Source organism: Argentina silus (assembly GCF_951799395.1).
Source record: "Argentina silus genome assembly, chromosome: 11".
NCBI lineage: Eukaryota > Metazoa > Chordata > Actinopteri > Argentiniformes > Argentinidae > Argentina > Argentina silus.
In genome coordinates this window covers 8,853,686-8,870,457 of record NC_139665.1, presented here as the reverse complement: position 1 = coordinate 8,870,457, position 16,772 = coordinate 8,853,686, and the positions used below count along the sequence as shown (strand labels likewise).

The following is a 16,772-nucleotide window of genomic DNA, read 5'->3' as shown; positions in this document are numbered from 1 at the left end:
GTTGTCTTATTCTTCACCTCCCACAACACTCAGTCTCATCAAGTAACACATTGCAAGTTTGTGCCTGAAACCATGTGCTCGGTCTTGGGGCGGGGCCATATGGTGTTTGTGTGGGTGTGACTGTGTGTGACTGTGTGTGACTGTGTGTGTGTTTGGTGTGTGAGTACATGTGTGCGGGAGTGTGTCAATGAATGTGTGTGCGTTCGTCTGTATGAGTGTGTGTGTGTGTGTGTGTGTGTGTGTGTGTGTGCGTGCGTGCGTGTGATTGTGTGTGCGTGCCTGTGTATGAGTGTGTGTGTGTGTGTGCGTGTGCGTGTGTGTATGTGTGAGCGAATGGGAAGGCTGCTACCTGAGCCTTGGCGGGGTGGGTGTTCTGTCCAGTGTCCACCAAAGCTAAAACCTGTAGGGCTTCCATTCACCAATGGAATCCCCTGATGTTATAGCTGGATCTCATCATGTGACCTGAGTCAACTTTATCGTCCATAACCCCCCCCACCCAACCACTCTCCACCACTACCCTACCCTCTGAGCCATCCCCTGCCACACACCAGCACCATGTGATGTTCTTCATTGATAACATACTACTCGACCAGATCCACATTAACCTGTCTCCATGTCTCCAAAAAGAGTTGGTTGCAACGTCAACCTGTCTCCCACATGATCCTCAACCATCCTCCTATGCTGCCCGGGGGCCAGGCCCACCTGACAGTGATCTATTATTTAAGAAAAGGAAAAAAAAAAAGAGAAGAGATAGAGAGGAAGAGAAAACAGTGATTCTCAGGGTGCCTTCTTGATCTACCTTATTCTGCGTTCTGCAGTCTCACACTTCTTTTTGCCCTAATGCTTTCTTACGGAGCCCAAAGACGATCATTTTACATGTTCATGTATTGTTGCTGACCAATTTTTTCTGAGGGATGATATGCACCCACTTAAAGGAGCAAGCTGATGCTGTAATGTTTACAACCCTAAATGAGACCAACGCTGTTGAAAGAATGTGTAGGACTAACAGCAAAACAATCTCCAATAAGTACTTCTTGCTAAATGATGACGTTTCAATTCCTATTTCTATGTGACATGAGGTAATGTAATTCTGAGTCATTGCATGTTCCTATTTTCTGCAATGAAATACCGTTTTTTTTTTAAATGTTAGAATGGATGGTACATTGTGAAGTTAGTGCAACGTTTAGATGCTAACGATTAAAAAACGTTGGTGTCAGTGTTAATGTTACCATAAAGGGGGGAGGTTTGGACCAATGAATGCAAAAATATGTGATCACAACGTTGTAAAGGTTTTGTTCATTTGTACAATGGGTCAAATAAACCATTTAAGCTAAATCTTCAGGCAGACATCTTTAGTCCTAAAGATCAAGGTCCACCATTTTGTTGACCAAATTTGCACGCAAAGAGGTACTTTTGAAAACAGCATTGGACATAATGCAGTCATTACAGTATTATAAGCAAAATCCCAAAAGAGGTAAGTTAAATCCTCAATTATATTTCTAATCCAATATGTCCCAATATAAAAAATGTGCACCTGATATTGTGGTGTTTCACCCTCGACTGTTAGAAACATCTTTGAAGAGGATGAGGGGGGCTAAGAGGACATGAATGACAACGTTGGACGTTGGACCATTGCTTTCATTGAACTAGGGTCAGGATGTCAGGAGGTGTGAGCAGTATTAGTCACTCTGAGGTTAACAGACAATCAGAAAAAGGTTGGAACTCCACTCTCACATCATCCACATAATCTGGAGATAGTAGAGAGGAAACAATCAAGATGGATCTGACATTCTCATCCTCCCACTATCCCTGTGCACCAGTTCATTCAACCAACAAACACCACCCCCACATCCACCATGTCTCCGAGGCCACAGCCTATTAGCACCTGCGGCTTTCTCTCCATACATCGGCTATTGGTTTATTGACCTGCAGTAGAATCTCCCGGGTAATCCATATTCACAGCATTGTCTGACCAAACCTGACTCACAAACTCCATGCACTAAAGAAGTTCCTCCAATTTTGAGAGCGAAAGAGAGCGCATCGTCCACAACCAGTAGACACCTCCAAGGCAATTTCAATAAAGCAATTTGTGTCTTTTTAGGCAGCTAAAATGATGTTTTTCCATCCCCCAATACGAGACCAAAATGTTTCGAGAAGCCCCGAATGTGAGAACTTGAATGTACCTGCCATTAGGTTTAGTTTCAGTCGTTTCAGAACTTCAAAGAACTGGGGAGGAGGTAAGTTGCTCTGGGTCAACTGAGAATAACTGAACTCAACGGGCTTAGGTTTCCATTGTACTGTATCAAGACAGGACGACAGAAATACAACTCAAATCTGTGTAAAACACACTTCTTCTACAGAATCCGGTTCTGTTTCCATGCACGCAAACCTCTGGGCATCTGGTGAAAGTGTCGCTGTACAATGATAGATGAGCGGCCGTCCTCAGAGCTCCCCATCTATCTCTCTGCTGTGAGGCTCAGTGGTGGTAGGACAGCTTGTGCTTCATCTTTGCCAAATGCATCCAATCCTGCTAATTGTGCACCTCTCCTCCTGGAGGCGGCATTGATTTTCTTTCTCCTCCTCGCTGCTCATTTTCCATACGCTGCTCGTTCGTCCGTCCGAAGCAGAATCCTAGTGAAGCCCAGGCCAGCTGCTCCATGGAGTTCGTTTGTCCCGTTTGGAAGTTGCCGATTGGGATGGAGATAAATGCCTTTGTCGCTCTGTGCTAGAGAACTAGGGTTTGCTATGCGTATGGGTCCATTTCCCCATTATTATAGCAATAGAGAGGATAATAATCATTTCATTGATTGGATTTGCATATATTGTGCTTTTCTAGACACCCAAAGCGCTTTAGATTGCACAGGGGAGAACTCACCTCCTCCCCAACCAATGTGTAGCACCCACTTGGGTGGTGCAACAGCAGCCATTTTGTGCCAGAAAGCTCACCACGCATCAGCATTAGGCATCAGGGGGGTGATGAGGGGGCCATTATGGTAATGTATGACAGTTTCCCCTAATATGCCTTTGAAGGTTCATATCAGGACTAACTCGATTACATATGTCCTAGATCTCCCACTTGAGCTCTCATCTCAGATCAAGGGCATGAAAGAAATCCCCCAACTCAATCAGCACTAAACCCTTGGTCCACAGGACGGTCCACAGGATGAAAGATCAATGATAAGATACATGTCAGATGCAACGGCTAGGGTATTGTAGGACAACGCAGGTCAGGAAAACATTACTACATTTCACGTCTACATGAATCTAAGATATGTTGCTTTGCAGTAATAAATGATTGTTTTGACATGTGTTTTGCACAATCAGATTGTACAGTAATCTGGATTTCCTCTCTCTGCGGCATCAATTACTAGACCTAGTGCAGCTATACCTTTTACCCCGAATTTTCTGTGTCCACAGAATGCCCGCAACGTCAGACCAACGCCCACCCTACTGTTCTTCTACCTACTTTACGTAGGTCACTGGCAGGCAGGGGGGGGGGGGGGGGCTGTGCGTTTGTGCGTTTGCCAGAATAAACAACAGATGTTTTGAATTTGAAAAATACACAAGCACTTAATCCTTGGCAAATCACACAGTGCAATACAGCCTAATTGAATTCTTGGGAGCACATCTCAGTCCTCTGCCGTGTTCAGTTATTTAGGGCAGGGTTTATGCAGAGGATAAGAATACGGATGTGTCATAGATTCCAGGGCTGAGACAGTGATACAGTGTCAGATTGCGTTTTGTTAACGCTCGGAAGAGGGCAGGAATGTAAGTCTTACAGCGAATGTGATTTAGAACATGTATCACAGCAAAGTATTACGAGTGTTCTGACCGAGAATTAGGGCAAATACACATATATATATATATGATTTATGAATACATCATTGACATTCCCTTGACTTTAAATGAGTGAGTGTGCCTGTGTTATTTGATTTGTTATCACTGTTTCTGTTCATTGTTCATTGGTTTCACACTCTCTCTCTCTCTGCTTGACTCAATAGGTGAAAGTCTGTTTGATGTTAATATTTTGTATCAAATTTAGAAAGGAAAAATTCTCAAATATACATCAGATATTAAGGTAGTGGCTGATGAACGCAATTATTTGGAATTTGCTTCAATCTCACATTGGAATGTATATTTTTGACAAACAGAATGCCATTTGTATTTGTAACAATAATTCCAGAAATGTTGGCAGCCTCTTCTATACCAGGACTCAGGTTTAGGGTATTTCTTGAATGTTTTCATCTACTTACTGTATTGCATGTGTGTTTAGGGAACTAATATGTTGTCTTTCACTGATCTTAACTTAAGAGATATAAGATATGGTTTAACTCTTGATATTTGTGGATTGAGATCATCGCCATGAGATCGCAATCCTTGAAACAAATCAACTCTTGTCTTTCAGCACTGCAATGTCTTCCATTTGCACTTACTTTCTTAGCATTAAACAAGTGTCCCACAATCATGATATGAGTTCATATCAAGTTCCTGGGCCAGGGAATAGTTTTAAAACCACACAGGCTACAACAAAATCCAAAGTTGGAAAGATCTTCACCGCACCAGCCTCAAAACCCGCCTCTACAGGACGTTAACGTTCAAGAGTCTAGACCCATTCTAGAACAGTTGTTATGTTCTTGCCTCAATATTTCATGATGAGGTAAATAAAACTTACCACCTGATGTGGGAACAAGAGGTGTCCATCTTTGACCAGTCTAAAAATAATTTTTCAAATAGGTCACAGAGTAAATTCAGGATCCTAGGGCAGCTCAGCAAACATTTCTCAACCTTCACAGCAAAATTGAACCTCTTTATCAGACAGACAGCGCTTCCAAGGTCTTGTATCTGCAAGCACTTACGCATGACAACCTTGCTTGTCATCAACATGCAACAGTGCAAAACCTTCTCCCGACATCCTAGTTACCCAAAGTGGAATCTGGTTATTGTCCTTGGCAACACATTCCATTACATAGGTATTATTCTTGCATAACTACTAGAGAATAATGTGAAACAAGCCCAAAGGTGTTTTCTAAAACTGCATAAACTTACTTACCTGATACAGAGTAATTACATTAGTAGTTACATTGGTATAAGGCTTATGTAATGAAAAGTGTAGCCATTTTCTACAGTATCTTATGATTAAGGTACAATATACTTCACCAGTTAGTATAGGATAGACAAAGCCTTGGTTACAGCTATCAAAATATGTATTTATTCATCTGGTTAATCATTTTCTATTATTCAAAATGTTCTGAATTTATGCCAGTCAGATAAGCAAAATACTGAACGACGATTGTAATAGTTTTTGTATGTTTTTTTTGCTGTTGTAATACTTCTAACCAACGTTACAGATTAAGTATCCATTTGTTTAAAATAGGAAATACATTTCATTGGTAACTATTCCAAAAAGTATTTTAGATCTAATGAATGTTTTATTATGTGTATAAATATATTGAGAATAAATACATTTAAATTGCGATGCAAAAGCTGTGATTTTAAAACACTGTAGCGTGTACAGTGATTTCTTTATCAATTTTATGGTACATGATATGTTCTGCAATCTTGCAGTTGTTGTTTTTTTCTGTTCTTGAGCATATGCTTTAATAAATACATTTTCTACGGTATACAAGAGAAACCTAAGCAGTGCTTTCTGTATTATTACAAACTTGTTGTTCTGGTTTACCTCAAAATGAAACAGAGTGGGTGACATTACAGAATACCAATGAAATCCTGAGTCTGTGTGGGTTGAAGTAGATTTGCATAATGAGAATAGGTATCTGCTGTGTGCATGCACGTGTGTGTGAGAGAGAGAGAGAGAGAGAGAGTGCTTTTGGGTGGGGGGTTACTTGCTACTTGTGTGTGTGTGTGTGTGTGTGTGTGTGTGTGCGTGTGTGTGTGTGTGCCATCATTCTTTTTCATCCTCTTTAGCTTTGGGAGTGCTTGCCATTGTAAATGTGAGTGTGTATGGTCAACCTCATTTGATCAAAAAAACATAATTGCCAATCCTTGACACTCCATACCAAGGATTTACACGACTAGGCGTATTTGAAAAATTAAAACACAAAGCCACCTGTACTATGAAATATACAGACTGTCTCACTATCTAACTGGTACAATACATTTCAGGGCATGTTAATCCATCACAGTATGGTACTCTTACTTCCTTTTTTCCCTGGCCGATACTGGCTGCATGGTGAAATTCTAACTCTTCTGAGACCGACCATCCTCTCATCGGCTAACTTCTGGCCTCTGGCTCGCCACAGTTTTGACCATCCACCTGCCACTCTGAGGTACCCTAAGGATCGTTTCAACCCTACAGGGACATGTTAGTCTTTTTCAGGCCTTGGGAAAAAGGAACTCGACCTTTTCCGTGAGGCTCAGGCACTCTTGGAGGCCTTAGATGGAAGATTCTGTGGCGTGCCACTGAGCCAGTGAACCATAAGGGAGAAGTAGCTCCAAATGGCTTGCCCCAGTTTGAGAGTGAGGCAGTTGTGTGTGTTTGGCTGATGGGAGTGAGTGTGTGTGTGTGTGTGTGTGTGTGTGTGTGTGTGTGTGTGTGTGTGTGTGTGTGTGTGTGCGGGTGTGTGTGTGTGCCTATGCCTGTGTGTGTGTGTGTGTGTGTGTGGCAAGAGTTTAGGAGTGAGAGAAGGGTTACAGCAGCACAGGGGGTAGAGGAGACAGAGACAGTCCTTCAGGTAAGATGCTCTGAGCAGGAAAGCATGAAGGACAAGCAGGGGTGACAGTAAATGGAGCAATGACCTTGAACTGACCTTGACACTATTATACGTTTTTCAATAGTGCACCTTCAAGTTATTAGGGTTTATGACCATTCAATAACTCTGAATAATTAAATCAGGTAAAGTGGCCAGGAAATGAAATGGGTGCTTTATGTCCAGAATACCCCCTCGAGACAAAGAGAGCCTAAAAGAGCCTAAAATGGTCAGACCATCAGCAGCTGGCAGCAGAATCCCTTCGAAAATTCAATTGTAAACTGAACTGCATCGACTTCATTTGAAAGGCTGGGGTTGGAGGGTCAACAGTGTGTTGCCCAGGGTAACAGGATCCTGGAAGAGAAAAGCAGGAATGGAACGGCAGTGGCAGTTATGGTACAAACAGACTAATCATGCATTACCTGCGGTAAACATTAATCCTACTTTTTACATACAGTACAGTAAATACATACATTCTGTAATTCTAATTATTAAGCGGTTAGGTCCAGTTTTTCGTCCAGCAATATTTCTGACACTATCATGGGTATAAAGTGCACAACAGCTGATATAGTTTCCAATCATTTAAAAATAATGAATAAAAGTGATAATTCAAACGAAGAAAAACGGTAACACTTTACATTGTTGCCCCAAAACCTGTGTAGTTACATTGTAATTACTGTAGTAATAACATTGTATTAACATGTTGCTACTTATGCATTAGGTACGTATTTACTAAGCATATGGAGTTGAGCGTTTCCTGTTATTACACAAGTGGAATTAGGAACAGACCTTATTCCACTTGTGTAATAGCATAAACCAACCATTACTATGCAATTACACAAATATTACCAATGTACTATGGAAGAGCATGTTAATACAATATTGATAGTAGTTGTGTAATTACAAAGCTATTACACAGGTATAGGGGCAATATTATGTAATAGGTGATCAGAATAGTTCTAATTTCATACTCGATGGGACCCATAAATCATCCTGCTGTGTCTTTGAGCAGGACAGGAAGTAAAAGTCTGTCATTTTGTCAGTGGGTGACATTACTGTTTCCACTTTGAATAATAACACATACTAAGCTGTAACAACAGCTCAGGCGACAGACAGCAGCAGGCACATGAAGGTTAAACCAGACTCGGAGAGAGGAGGTATAAAAAGCACCCGTGACCTATTTTTCCTCTGCTGCTTCCCCCGTTTATCTAGTTCACCCCCTAAAAAAAAAACATGGAGACGGTGAAGACATGTACCCCCCACACCCCGTTCGGAGAGCTGGACAGAAGGAGCGCTGTGGGCACGTCGCTGCCCAGCGGCAGATGGAGGCACAGCAGGATTGGCATTAGACAACGCCGGTCCTCCACGTCGGGTTACGTGCCTCTCATCCAGCGCCGTGAACCCTGGCCTTTTACAAAACGAGAGGCTGGCCACAGGGACTCTGGAGGCTGGACTATCCTCTATAGGCCACAGGGAGAGGAAAGAGAGAGTCCAAAAACCTACACAGTAACCTTCTTCACTATCAAAACATATCGAGCTGGTAGGGTGAGATCGGTATGCACAGTATGGTAGAGTTATAATATCAGATATCAAATATACAAATGAGGATGATAATGACAATGTTAAGTGTGCAGTAAAAAAAATAAGGAGTTGATGCATTTTTAAGGAGGAGAAAGCGGTGTCATCTGGTCCGTCTCATAAAGGGAGTGATTACTGCCGTTCAGGCCCTAACCTGCACAGCTTCTGCAGAGAGGTCCAGCTGTACACAAAAGAGATCAGCTGTGCTATCCACAATGAATAAAATATGTATTACATTGAGATGTCATTAAAATATGCCATCTTTTTTTTCCGCTAAATTAAACCATCATCCTCAAATTTTTCTACTGCGTCACTAATTCACAATGCAGTTTGGGTCCAAATGCAAAAAATTGTTTATAATGCAAAGTTGTTTGTTTATCGTATTGATCTGGTCAATGTTAACAGCCAAGCATTGTGAACACTCTTCTATTGTTCTTCTGAATGTTTCATCCTCAATGTGGGTGACGATGTTGAAGAACATGCAAAAACATTTCACACAGAACATCTGGATTTTACAAGTGACACTGACATCGGTATGGAAATAGTTCATTCGGGGGCTATGAACTTCAGTGGAGGCTGGTAGAGGTAGAAATCGGGAGGATGGGCTCATTGTAATGCACACGCGTTTAATACCAATTCCTTATTCCATTCCATGCATTACAATGAGCCCGTCCTCCGATTTCTACCTCCACCAGCCTCCCCTGAGGGACCTCCTATCCTCCTGTTGGTTATACTGTACAGTTAACAGGGAGACTATTGTACGGCACCACAGCTGTGGCCCAGGTCACATGACGTGCTGCTGAAGTGATAGTGTACCAGACCTGAGCAAAATACATATCCGAAATAGTAAGGAAAAGATCAAAATGAGGAGTGCTTGTAGCATTTTCAAGTAGACCAAAAAAAAAAAGGTGGTCTTTGGAGTCGAGGAGCTAGATACACTGAATAGGCTTGTATATGAATGGATGTGCTCGAACAGGATCTGATTAAACTTCAGATAAAGTACTTCATCAGATAAATGACTTAATCAGATAGGAGCCCATTCATTTTCTTTTAGTTTACATATTTGAAATGGTTTAAAATATTTGAGAAAACAGGGACAATGCAATGGAATAGTCAAAGTAATGCAATGGAAAGTGCAAAGGCTAACCTAAATCAAACACACCTCTCGTTTTTTTTTTTTTTTAAACATTCACCAGGTCTCTAATGTACAACAGACTATGTAGTACTGTACTATGGTGTTCATTTTTCAGGAGTGAAGGGGGGCTGCTGCTGTTGCTTGGCTCAGCCGCCCCCCTTCCCTCTGCTACATACAGTGAAGGTCACAGTAAGGACTTTCCCCCCAGAGGGACCACTGTCATCAACGGTGTGCTCCTCGACCACTCACCACCGTCACCTGGGAATAATAGACGGATGAGGGCTATCACATGCATGCCCATACATGGCTTTCCATGCTTCGGTGAATTAGGGGGTCCTAGAAACGCTTTCAGGATATTGAACAAATGGTCCAGAGCAACAATAGGGGAAATGGCATTGAGGTTGTCATGGAGACTGGCTGCAAAAAGGGCTGCTTTCATAGCATATGTCTGACTTGCCTTGTCTGTGAGTACATAGCAACAGATTTGATTAATCTCAGAACATCAGGTTTTTCGGGTGGAGTAAACAACTAATACATAAAAGTATAATGAAGATTAATAAATCAATGAATATGAAGGAGCGTATATGTATATGTTAATATAGGTCTGTGTCAAATGGCTTTCTTGAAACTTGAATGGGGCAGTGTCTTGTTATAGGTTAGTAATAGTACATATTTTCTTGCTGTTTTAGTTTTTCATATGTTTATCGACAGATATACAAAATGTGTGTGTTTGTGTGCAGTCTGGGAGAGTTCAGAGCAGAGCTTTGAATTGTAACAGAGGACAAATAAATATTCAGAAACAGAAAACAACAACAACAACAACAACAATTCTCAGAGAACAAAAGACACAGAGACAATAACAGGCACAGGAAGAAAATGTAAAAAAAAACACAACAAAAAAAAAACATTCCCCATCCCATGCTCACCTGAATGATGATGCAAGGACATTGAGGCAATCTTTATTATGTTAATGTGTAGGCTTTTAACAACCCCTGTCAAAATTACACATCCCCAGTGGTTTCCTGTGTTTAGTTTCTGGTCTGTTACTGCAGAGGCGGCCATATGCTGCTAAATGACATATTTCAGCTCTATGAATGGGAGGGCCGAGTGCGTCATGTGAAAGCATTAGTATGCAATCAAGTTGCTGGTGCGGTAAGACTTATTTTTTAAACCTCTCTATCGTTGCAGCCTTTCAAAACAGTTTTAGTGAGCCAGGAACGTCAGTCATTTGTCAAACGAACACTTTCACATTGTGCCTGGAAAAAATAAAATAAAATGCAGAGCAATTTTACTGTCATTCTTAAATCAATGTGCCATTTTGGTATGTCAGAATCCATCGTTGTTGCACCTTCAACTACGTCAAATGCTGAGAGTTCATGTAATTGCCCTGGAAGCAAAGGGACACAGAAACAGAGAGAGAGAGAAAGGGAGCGAGGGAGAGCTCTGTGCAGTATTCAGGCACCTATCTAAGACATGTCTGTGTTCTTTTAGCATGCCTGAAGTGACGGAGCCCACGTACAGACATCGATGAGAGATTGAACCCCCCCTTCTCTCTCTCACTCTCTCTCTCTCTCTCTCTCTCTCTCTCTCTCTCTCTCTCTCACTCTCTGCTGCCACGGAGCGCCGCCGTGGTCCTTGGCAGCTCCACGTTGCCATGGAAACCCTCAAATTGCCGCAGGCAGGCTGGAGCGCGCTGGTTGAAAAGGAGAGCGGTACAGAGAGGGGGAGAGAGGAAGAAGAAGAGAGGAATCGCTGCAGTGAGAGGGAGAGAGGGAGGGAGGGAGGGAGGGAGGGAGGGGGTAAAAGGAGGGGATGGGTACGGGAAGGCAAAATCGGTTCTCCAATTCATTACTCTCACAAATGCCCCCCCCCCCTCCCTCTGCTCAAATCTTATCATTTGCATCGGTTGGGGCTCGCAAAACCCAATCCCTGCTCTGTAGTCTGGACACGTTGTATCTAAACTTCAGACTGCATTCAATTATTCATCTGCCTCACTAGCTCACTGTTCAGGCAACCTGCAGAGCCTATGACCATAAAAGAACGATAGCACGGAACGATAAATCAATATACAGATAATGCTACAGACTATATTTATGTTTCAGATACAAAGTGCTACACCTACGATTCGGGCACAATCTCATTGTCCCAGCTGTGATCTGACCCTCGTGACCTTAGGATCGCTCTGCTGGGCACTCATGACCATGTGCACAATGTCTGAAACCCAGTCGCCAGGATAACATTGTCTATCTTCTCCCTTTTTTGAGGATGAATGAGTGTTCTGCTCAAGTGGGTCACATGGTCACAGATGAACACCCATTCATTGGTCGAATGTGGAAGCTCATAACATAAGGTCATGCTGGTACAGTATGAGACTGTCACATCACTAAATGGGATGTATACTTACAGCCCAGTTATAGGTAAACGGGATGTATACTTACAGCCCAGTTATAGGTAAACGGGATGTATAGTTAGAGCCCAATTTTTGGTAAATGGGATGTATACATAGAGTCCAATTATAGGTAAATGGGATGTATACTTATTGTGTAACATGCAAACTAGAAGCCAAGTTATGCTGCTCCATACCTCAATGATTCACTGGCTCCCTTTGCTGCAAACACACACACACACACACACACACACACACACACACACACACACACACACACACACACACATACTCACACACACACATACTCACACTCACACATTGCACATATCTGTGAGAATACATAGAAATCTGGCTTGTGTTTGATCCTACGTCAGACTTTTGATCAAATATCAGACTTCCATACCAAACCTATAGAGACAGTACTACTGAACAACAGCACTGCAAATATCAAAGAGACTTATTAACAAATGTTCTATCATTTTGCGCAAACCAGGACATTCTTAAATCAACATTAACGAATAAATTAATATCTAGGACTACAAAATACACTTTTACGCCTAATACGTCGGGGAATTTCGACGTAAATGTAACCACAATTAATTGGTTCATGACTTTGTGATTATACACTCACAATACCAAAAGAGAAAACCCTTTTAAAACCCAGTTCTGTATCTGAGATGTGAGGGTATCTGGAGCTGTGTAGTGAGTGATGCGTACATGCAGGGGGTGGTGGGGGGGTACACAGGCGGTGAGTCTGATAGCGCCAGAGGTGTCTGTGGCTGTGCCTCATTAGAAAACATGACCATACTCCAGTGCAGAGTCTGAGAGGGAGAGGCAAAGAGGCAGCCCAGTAAAAGCACAGTGGAGAAAGTGTTGTGCCATAGCGCCATCTGCTGCCCGAGTACGGCAACATAGCAGCACAATATATGAGGAGATTCTCAGGGAGACATCCTTGGAAATTCTCTACGGGTGCTTGAACTAGTCAGGTACAATCGGACCCATAGAATAGACTCAGAGGCGCAAACACAGCGTGCAAGGCAATCAAACTGAAGCACACATTTTTTTAATATATGAAACCATTACAAATACATATTTCGTATCTGGTATATAGGCAACTGTTGTTGAAGATGCTTGGTTGCAGGCCATCAATTTCATGATGGAAAAATGTAAAAAAAAAAAAAAGGCACATGTTTATGTTTTATTAGACAAATGGCTTTCAGCTCAAAATGACACCCAGATGAACAGAAAGGCTATGTAGCATATTAATTGTCCAAAAGCCAAATAATTGGCATAACGTGAAGAGCAATAAGCATTCATAATGGCATTACTGAACAAAGCTTGATGATGACACACAATCACAAACTCGTCAATCATCACCAGTCCTGATTTTCTTCTTCTTTTTCTTCTTCTTTCCTGAGTCCATGAGGTCACCATAGGAGATGTCCATGGGTTCCATTTTGACTTCCACCTCTTGTTTTACACTTACGCCTGGATATACAGTGTCCTCCACCTCCCCTCTGTCCCTCTTTTTCTTCTTCTTCTTCCTCTTCTCCTCTGACAGCCCAGCCTCCTGTGCCACAGGTACACATTCCTCCTTCACCTCCTGCTGCTGCTGTTCCTGCTGCTGCTGTTCCTCCACTTTTATCTGTTTGTCCTTGTCCTTCCTCTTCTTTTTCTTTCTCTTTCTCTCCTCCACCACCACCTCTTCCTCCTCTTTGATCCTCACAGGCGTCGGCTGGGAAACCGAGGGCGGCGTGTCATCCTGCGTGATGTCATCCTGCGTGGTGTCATCCTGCGTGTTGTCATCCTGCGTGACAACAGGAGCGAGGGTCGGCGTCCTGCTGCCAAAGGGCTGGAAACGCTGGCGAAGCCCCGGGGGGATGGTGGGGGGCAGGGTCGCTGGGATGGCAATGGGGGCCTGGTTGGAGCTGCAGTCACCGTAGCTCTCGCAGATGTTCAGCAGGCCGCTGAAGACAGGGGTGCAGACCGCAGATTCCGGCTCCTGGCCGTGGCTGGTGACAAGGCGGAGGTCCGTGGCACCCGAGGATCCAGCGAGCACGCTGTAGATCTGGGCTCTAGCACCAAGCGTCTGACTCTGCACCGTCTGGAGCCCCGACAGGGGTATCTTCAGACTGCTGAAACTGAGGGAGAGGTGGAGGACAGAAATGGAAGAAGAAGGTTACAGCAAAAACAACTGGCAAGTGATGTGTTTCGAGCGACAACAACAACTTGTCTGACCAGATACAGTGTTTGGAGTCATAAAGATGATTGGAAAAGCAGTGTCACTTGCATACCTTTCCGGGTTGAAACTGCTTGGAGCTTTGATGAGCCATAATTCTGTGTTCTCGTCACAGACATTGTCGATGAGTGTACTGGAACAGGGTTTGTGGGCAAATGACACAAAATCTGCCGGACACTGATACCTTGTAGGTCTATCTGTAAGGGAAATAGGAGGAGAGAGATGGTTGAACACACACATGCATCATCCTTTAGGTGCCTTAAGCTAATACCAATGCCTGATATAACTAGCTAATATTATAAGTTAGCAAGTCTAGGAACTATAGCGATAGATTGTTGCTTTCAATGTTTACTATAACCTAGCCAGCCAGCTACATTAACTCACCCAGCTTTCTTCGTTTTTGCGGTGACGGTGTTTCGATCACACTTGCCTCATCATCACTTGATGAAGATACATCTTGTGACATATTGGAAAAATGTGCGTTCTTTAGCGACAATACACGTGAAAACGCATGGCTTCACAACTACACGTTACGGAATCAACTTTGACCTGGAAGCGCTTGTTTTCAGTGTAGGATCGAGAAGATAGGAGCTGCGTCAGAATTGCGCAGAAGAACGCAGATTGCGTCAAGTCTGGTTGCAGTCTCTGGGTTGGACACTAGGTGGTGCTAGTGTGCAATATATCTGTCGACTGTGATACTCTGATACGGGGCATAATTATGGTCATACATGTTTGTTGTCTAGGGAAAACAATAATGTTCTCATGTACAGTGCCTTCGGAAAGTATTCAGACCCCTTCACTTTTTCCACATTTTGTTGTGTTATAGACTCAATTTAAAATTGATTAAATGAGAAGAATTTGCCATCAATCCACACACAAAACCCCAGAATGACAAAATGAAATTTCAGGAAATGTATTCAAATTGAAATACAGAAATACCTCATGTACATAAGTATTCAGACCCTTTGCTATGACCCTCTTACAATTAGCTAAAATGTAAAAATGTCATGAACAAATCACTCAATAAGTTGTATTGAGTCCATCTTAATGCAAGGATAATAGTTCATGTAATTTTGGAATTAATATCTTTGTTTTTATAAGGACTCTGATTTGAGTGATTTGTTTATGACATTTTTGCATTCTAGCTAATTTTAAGAGTGTCATAGCAAAGGGTCTGAATACTTATGTAAATGAGGTATTTCTGTATTTCAATTTTAATACATTTACTGACATTTCTAAAAAACGTTTTCGCTTTGTCATTCTGGTGTATGGATTGGTGGCAAATTCTTGTGTGTGGATTGATGGCAAATTCTTTTAATTTAATCAATTTTAAATTGAGTCTATAACACAAAAAAATGTGGAAAAAGTGAAGGCTTTCTGAAGGCGTTGTATGTTTTTATCAGGTCTTTTTTTTTTATGTTACTCAGCCTCAAATTGTATACAAATTCCACAGCAATGCTAAAAAACAAATAGCAAACAAACAATCATTACACATTAAATAATACTTACACAATTATTATGTGCCGAAACTTTAAAATATAAAGATATAAAGCATAAAACACACAATATTGGCTATGTATCCAGGAATCAAGCACCAGTAACTTCATCAATAATCAGCCGTAAGAGATGTTCTGAGATGAGAAGGTAAGGTGATAAAAAAAATGTTACAAAGAAAAGAATGTCAAAACCTATTTTATGCATTCCTTATTGTATGTGTACTGTAGTGAACTTTAGGACTCTGCTGACAGTAAATATGCTCCATGTACATTTCACAATTAAGCTGCAAGAGCCCATAATCTCCCTGTGCCTCACGCCTGCACGGGAGGAGAGCAGAGGCCCCTGCTTACAGCCTATAGCCTACAGGCCTACAACAAAGGCCCGAGTCGACCCCAACCCCAGCTGACCCAGAGCCCGCTTGCCACTGAATGGGAGGAAGGACCTGGATTTTCCCCAAGAAGCAGCCGCCAGTCCCCTGACCTGTATTAACTCAGTAGTGCCAACACCAGTCACCCAAGCTGACCCAGCCTCGACCCGACCCGACCAATGGAACAGGGCACGACCCCAACCCCATCTAGAGACAATAACTGGAGCTAGAGCCCAGAAAACGCCCAGGGCAACAACCACCACCCCCAGCCCGTGCTGCATGCCTGCACGGAGAAGGCTAACAGCAGCAGACCCGGCCAGCCAGAGCCTCCAGTCCGCCAGAGTCCGCACGCTTCCCGGGAGGAGGAGGAGGGGAACCCTAAGGCCAAGGACAGAAGCAGGAGCCCATGATAGCCCAGGGCCAGCAACACGACCACCTTAACCCATGCAATCCTGAGCCACATGCTTACATTGGGAGGTCCAATAGTATTGGCCAAACCGGACCCCAACACCGCCAGGGCCCGCTTGCCACAGAACGGGAGAAAGAACCCAATATCTCCCCAGATAGCAGCGGTCAGCCCCCAGACCTGTCACCCATACCAACACAGTGGCATGCCTGCATCAAGGGGGCTAACTCTACCCGCCCAGGCGGACCAAGCCACGACCCAACCAATACCACAGGACACCTGCCACTTACAGGTAAAGACCACGCATCCCCACCTCCTGACTCACTGCTTCTGGATCCTCATCATCTGGCAAGTCTATGTCTGAGTCTCCCTCAATGATTCTGTTCTCAGTTGGTAGAGCATGGCGCTAACAACGCTTAGGTTGTGGGTTTGATTCCCGCTGGGACCATATATA

The 16,772-nt window shown here is 43.0% G+C and overlaps 1 protein-coding gene across 1 annotated transcript; it reads right to left on the bottom strand.

Annotated features, from left to right (window-relative positions):
* Positions 1-12,853: 12,853 nt before the first annotated feature.
* LOC310811801 (uncharacterized protein) lies at positions 12,854-14,591 on the bottom strand. The gene is made up of 3 exons (XM_083680104.1): positions 14,433-14,591; positions 14,104-14,245; positions 12,854-13,950 (listed from the first exon to the last, which is right to left on the bottom strand). The coding sequence occupies exons 1-3, from the start codon at positions 14,512-14,514 to the stop codon at positions 13,176-13,178; spliced, it is 999 nt and encodes a 332-aa protein (XP_083536230.1). The 5' UTR covers positions 14,515-14,591; the 3' UTR covers positions 12,854-13,175.
* Positions 14,592-16,772: the final 2,181 nt, after the last annotated feature.

What these genes read in the sequence shown, in the direction of transcription:
- LOC310811801 (XM_083680104.1), bottom strand. Translation starts at nt 14,514, where the DNA reads ATGTCACAAGATGTATCTTCATCAAGTGATGATGAGGCAAGTGTGATC. An exon ending in GCAAAAACGAAGAAAGCTGG is followed by an intron (nt 14,246 to 14,432) that starts GTGAGTTAATGT and finishes TTTCCCTTACAG; the next exon opens with ATAGACCTACAAGGTATCAG. An exon ending in AGCAGTTTCAACCCGGAAAG is followed by an intron (nt 13,951 to 14,103) that starts GTATGCAAGTGA and finishes CCTCTCCCTCAG; the next exon opens with TTTCAGCAGTCTGAAGATAC.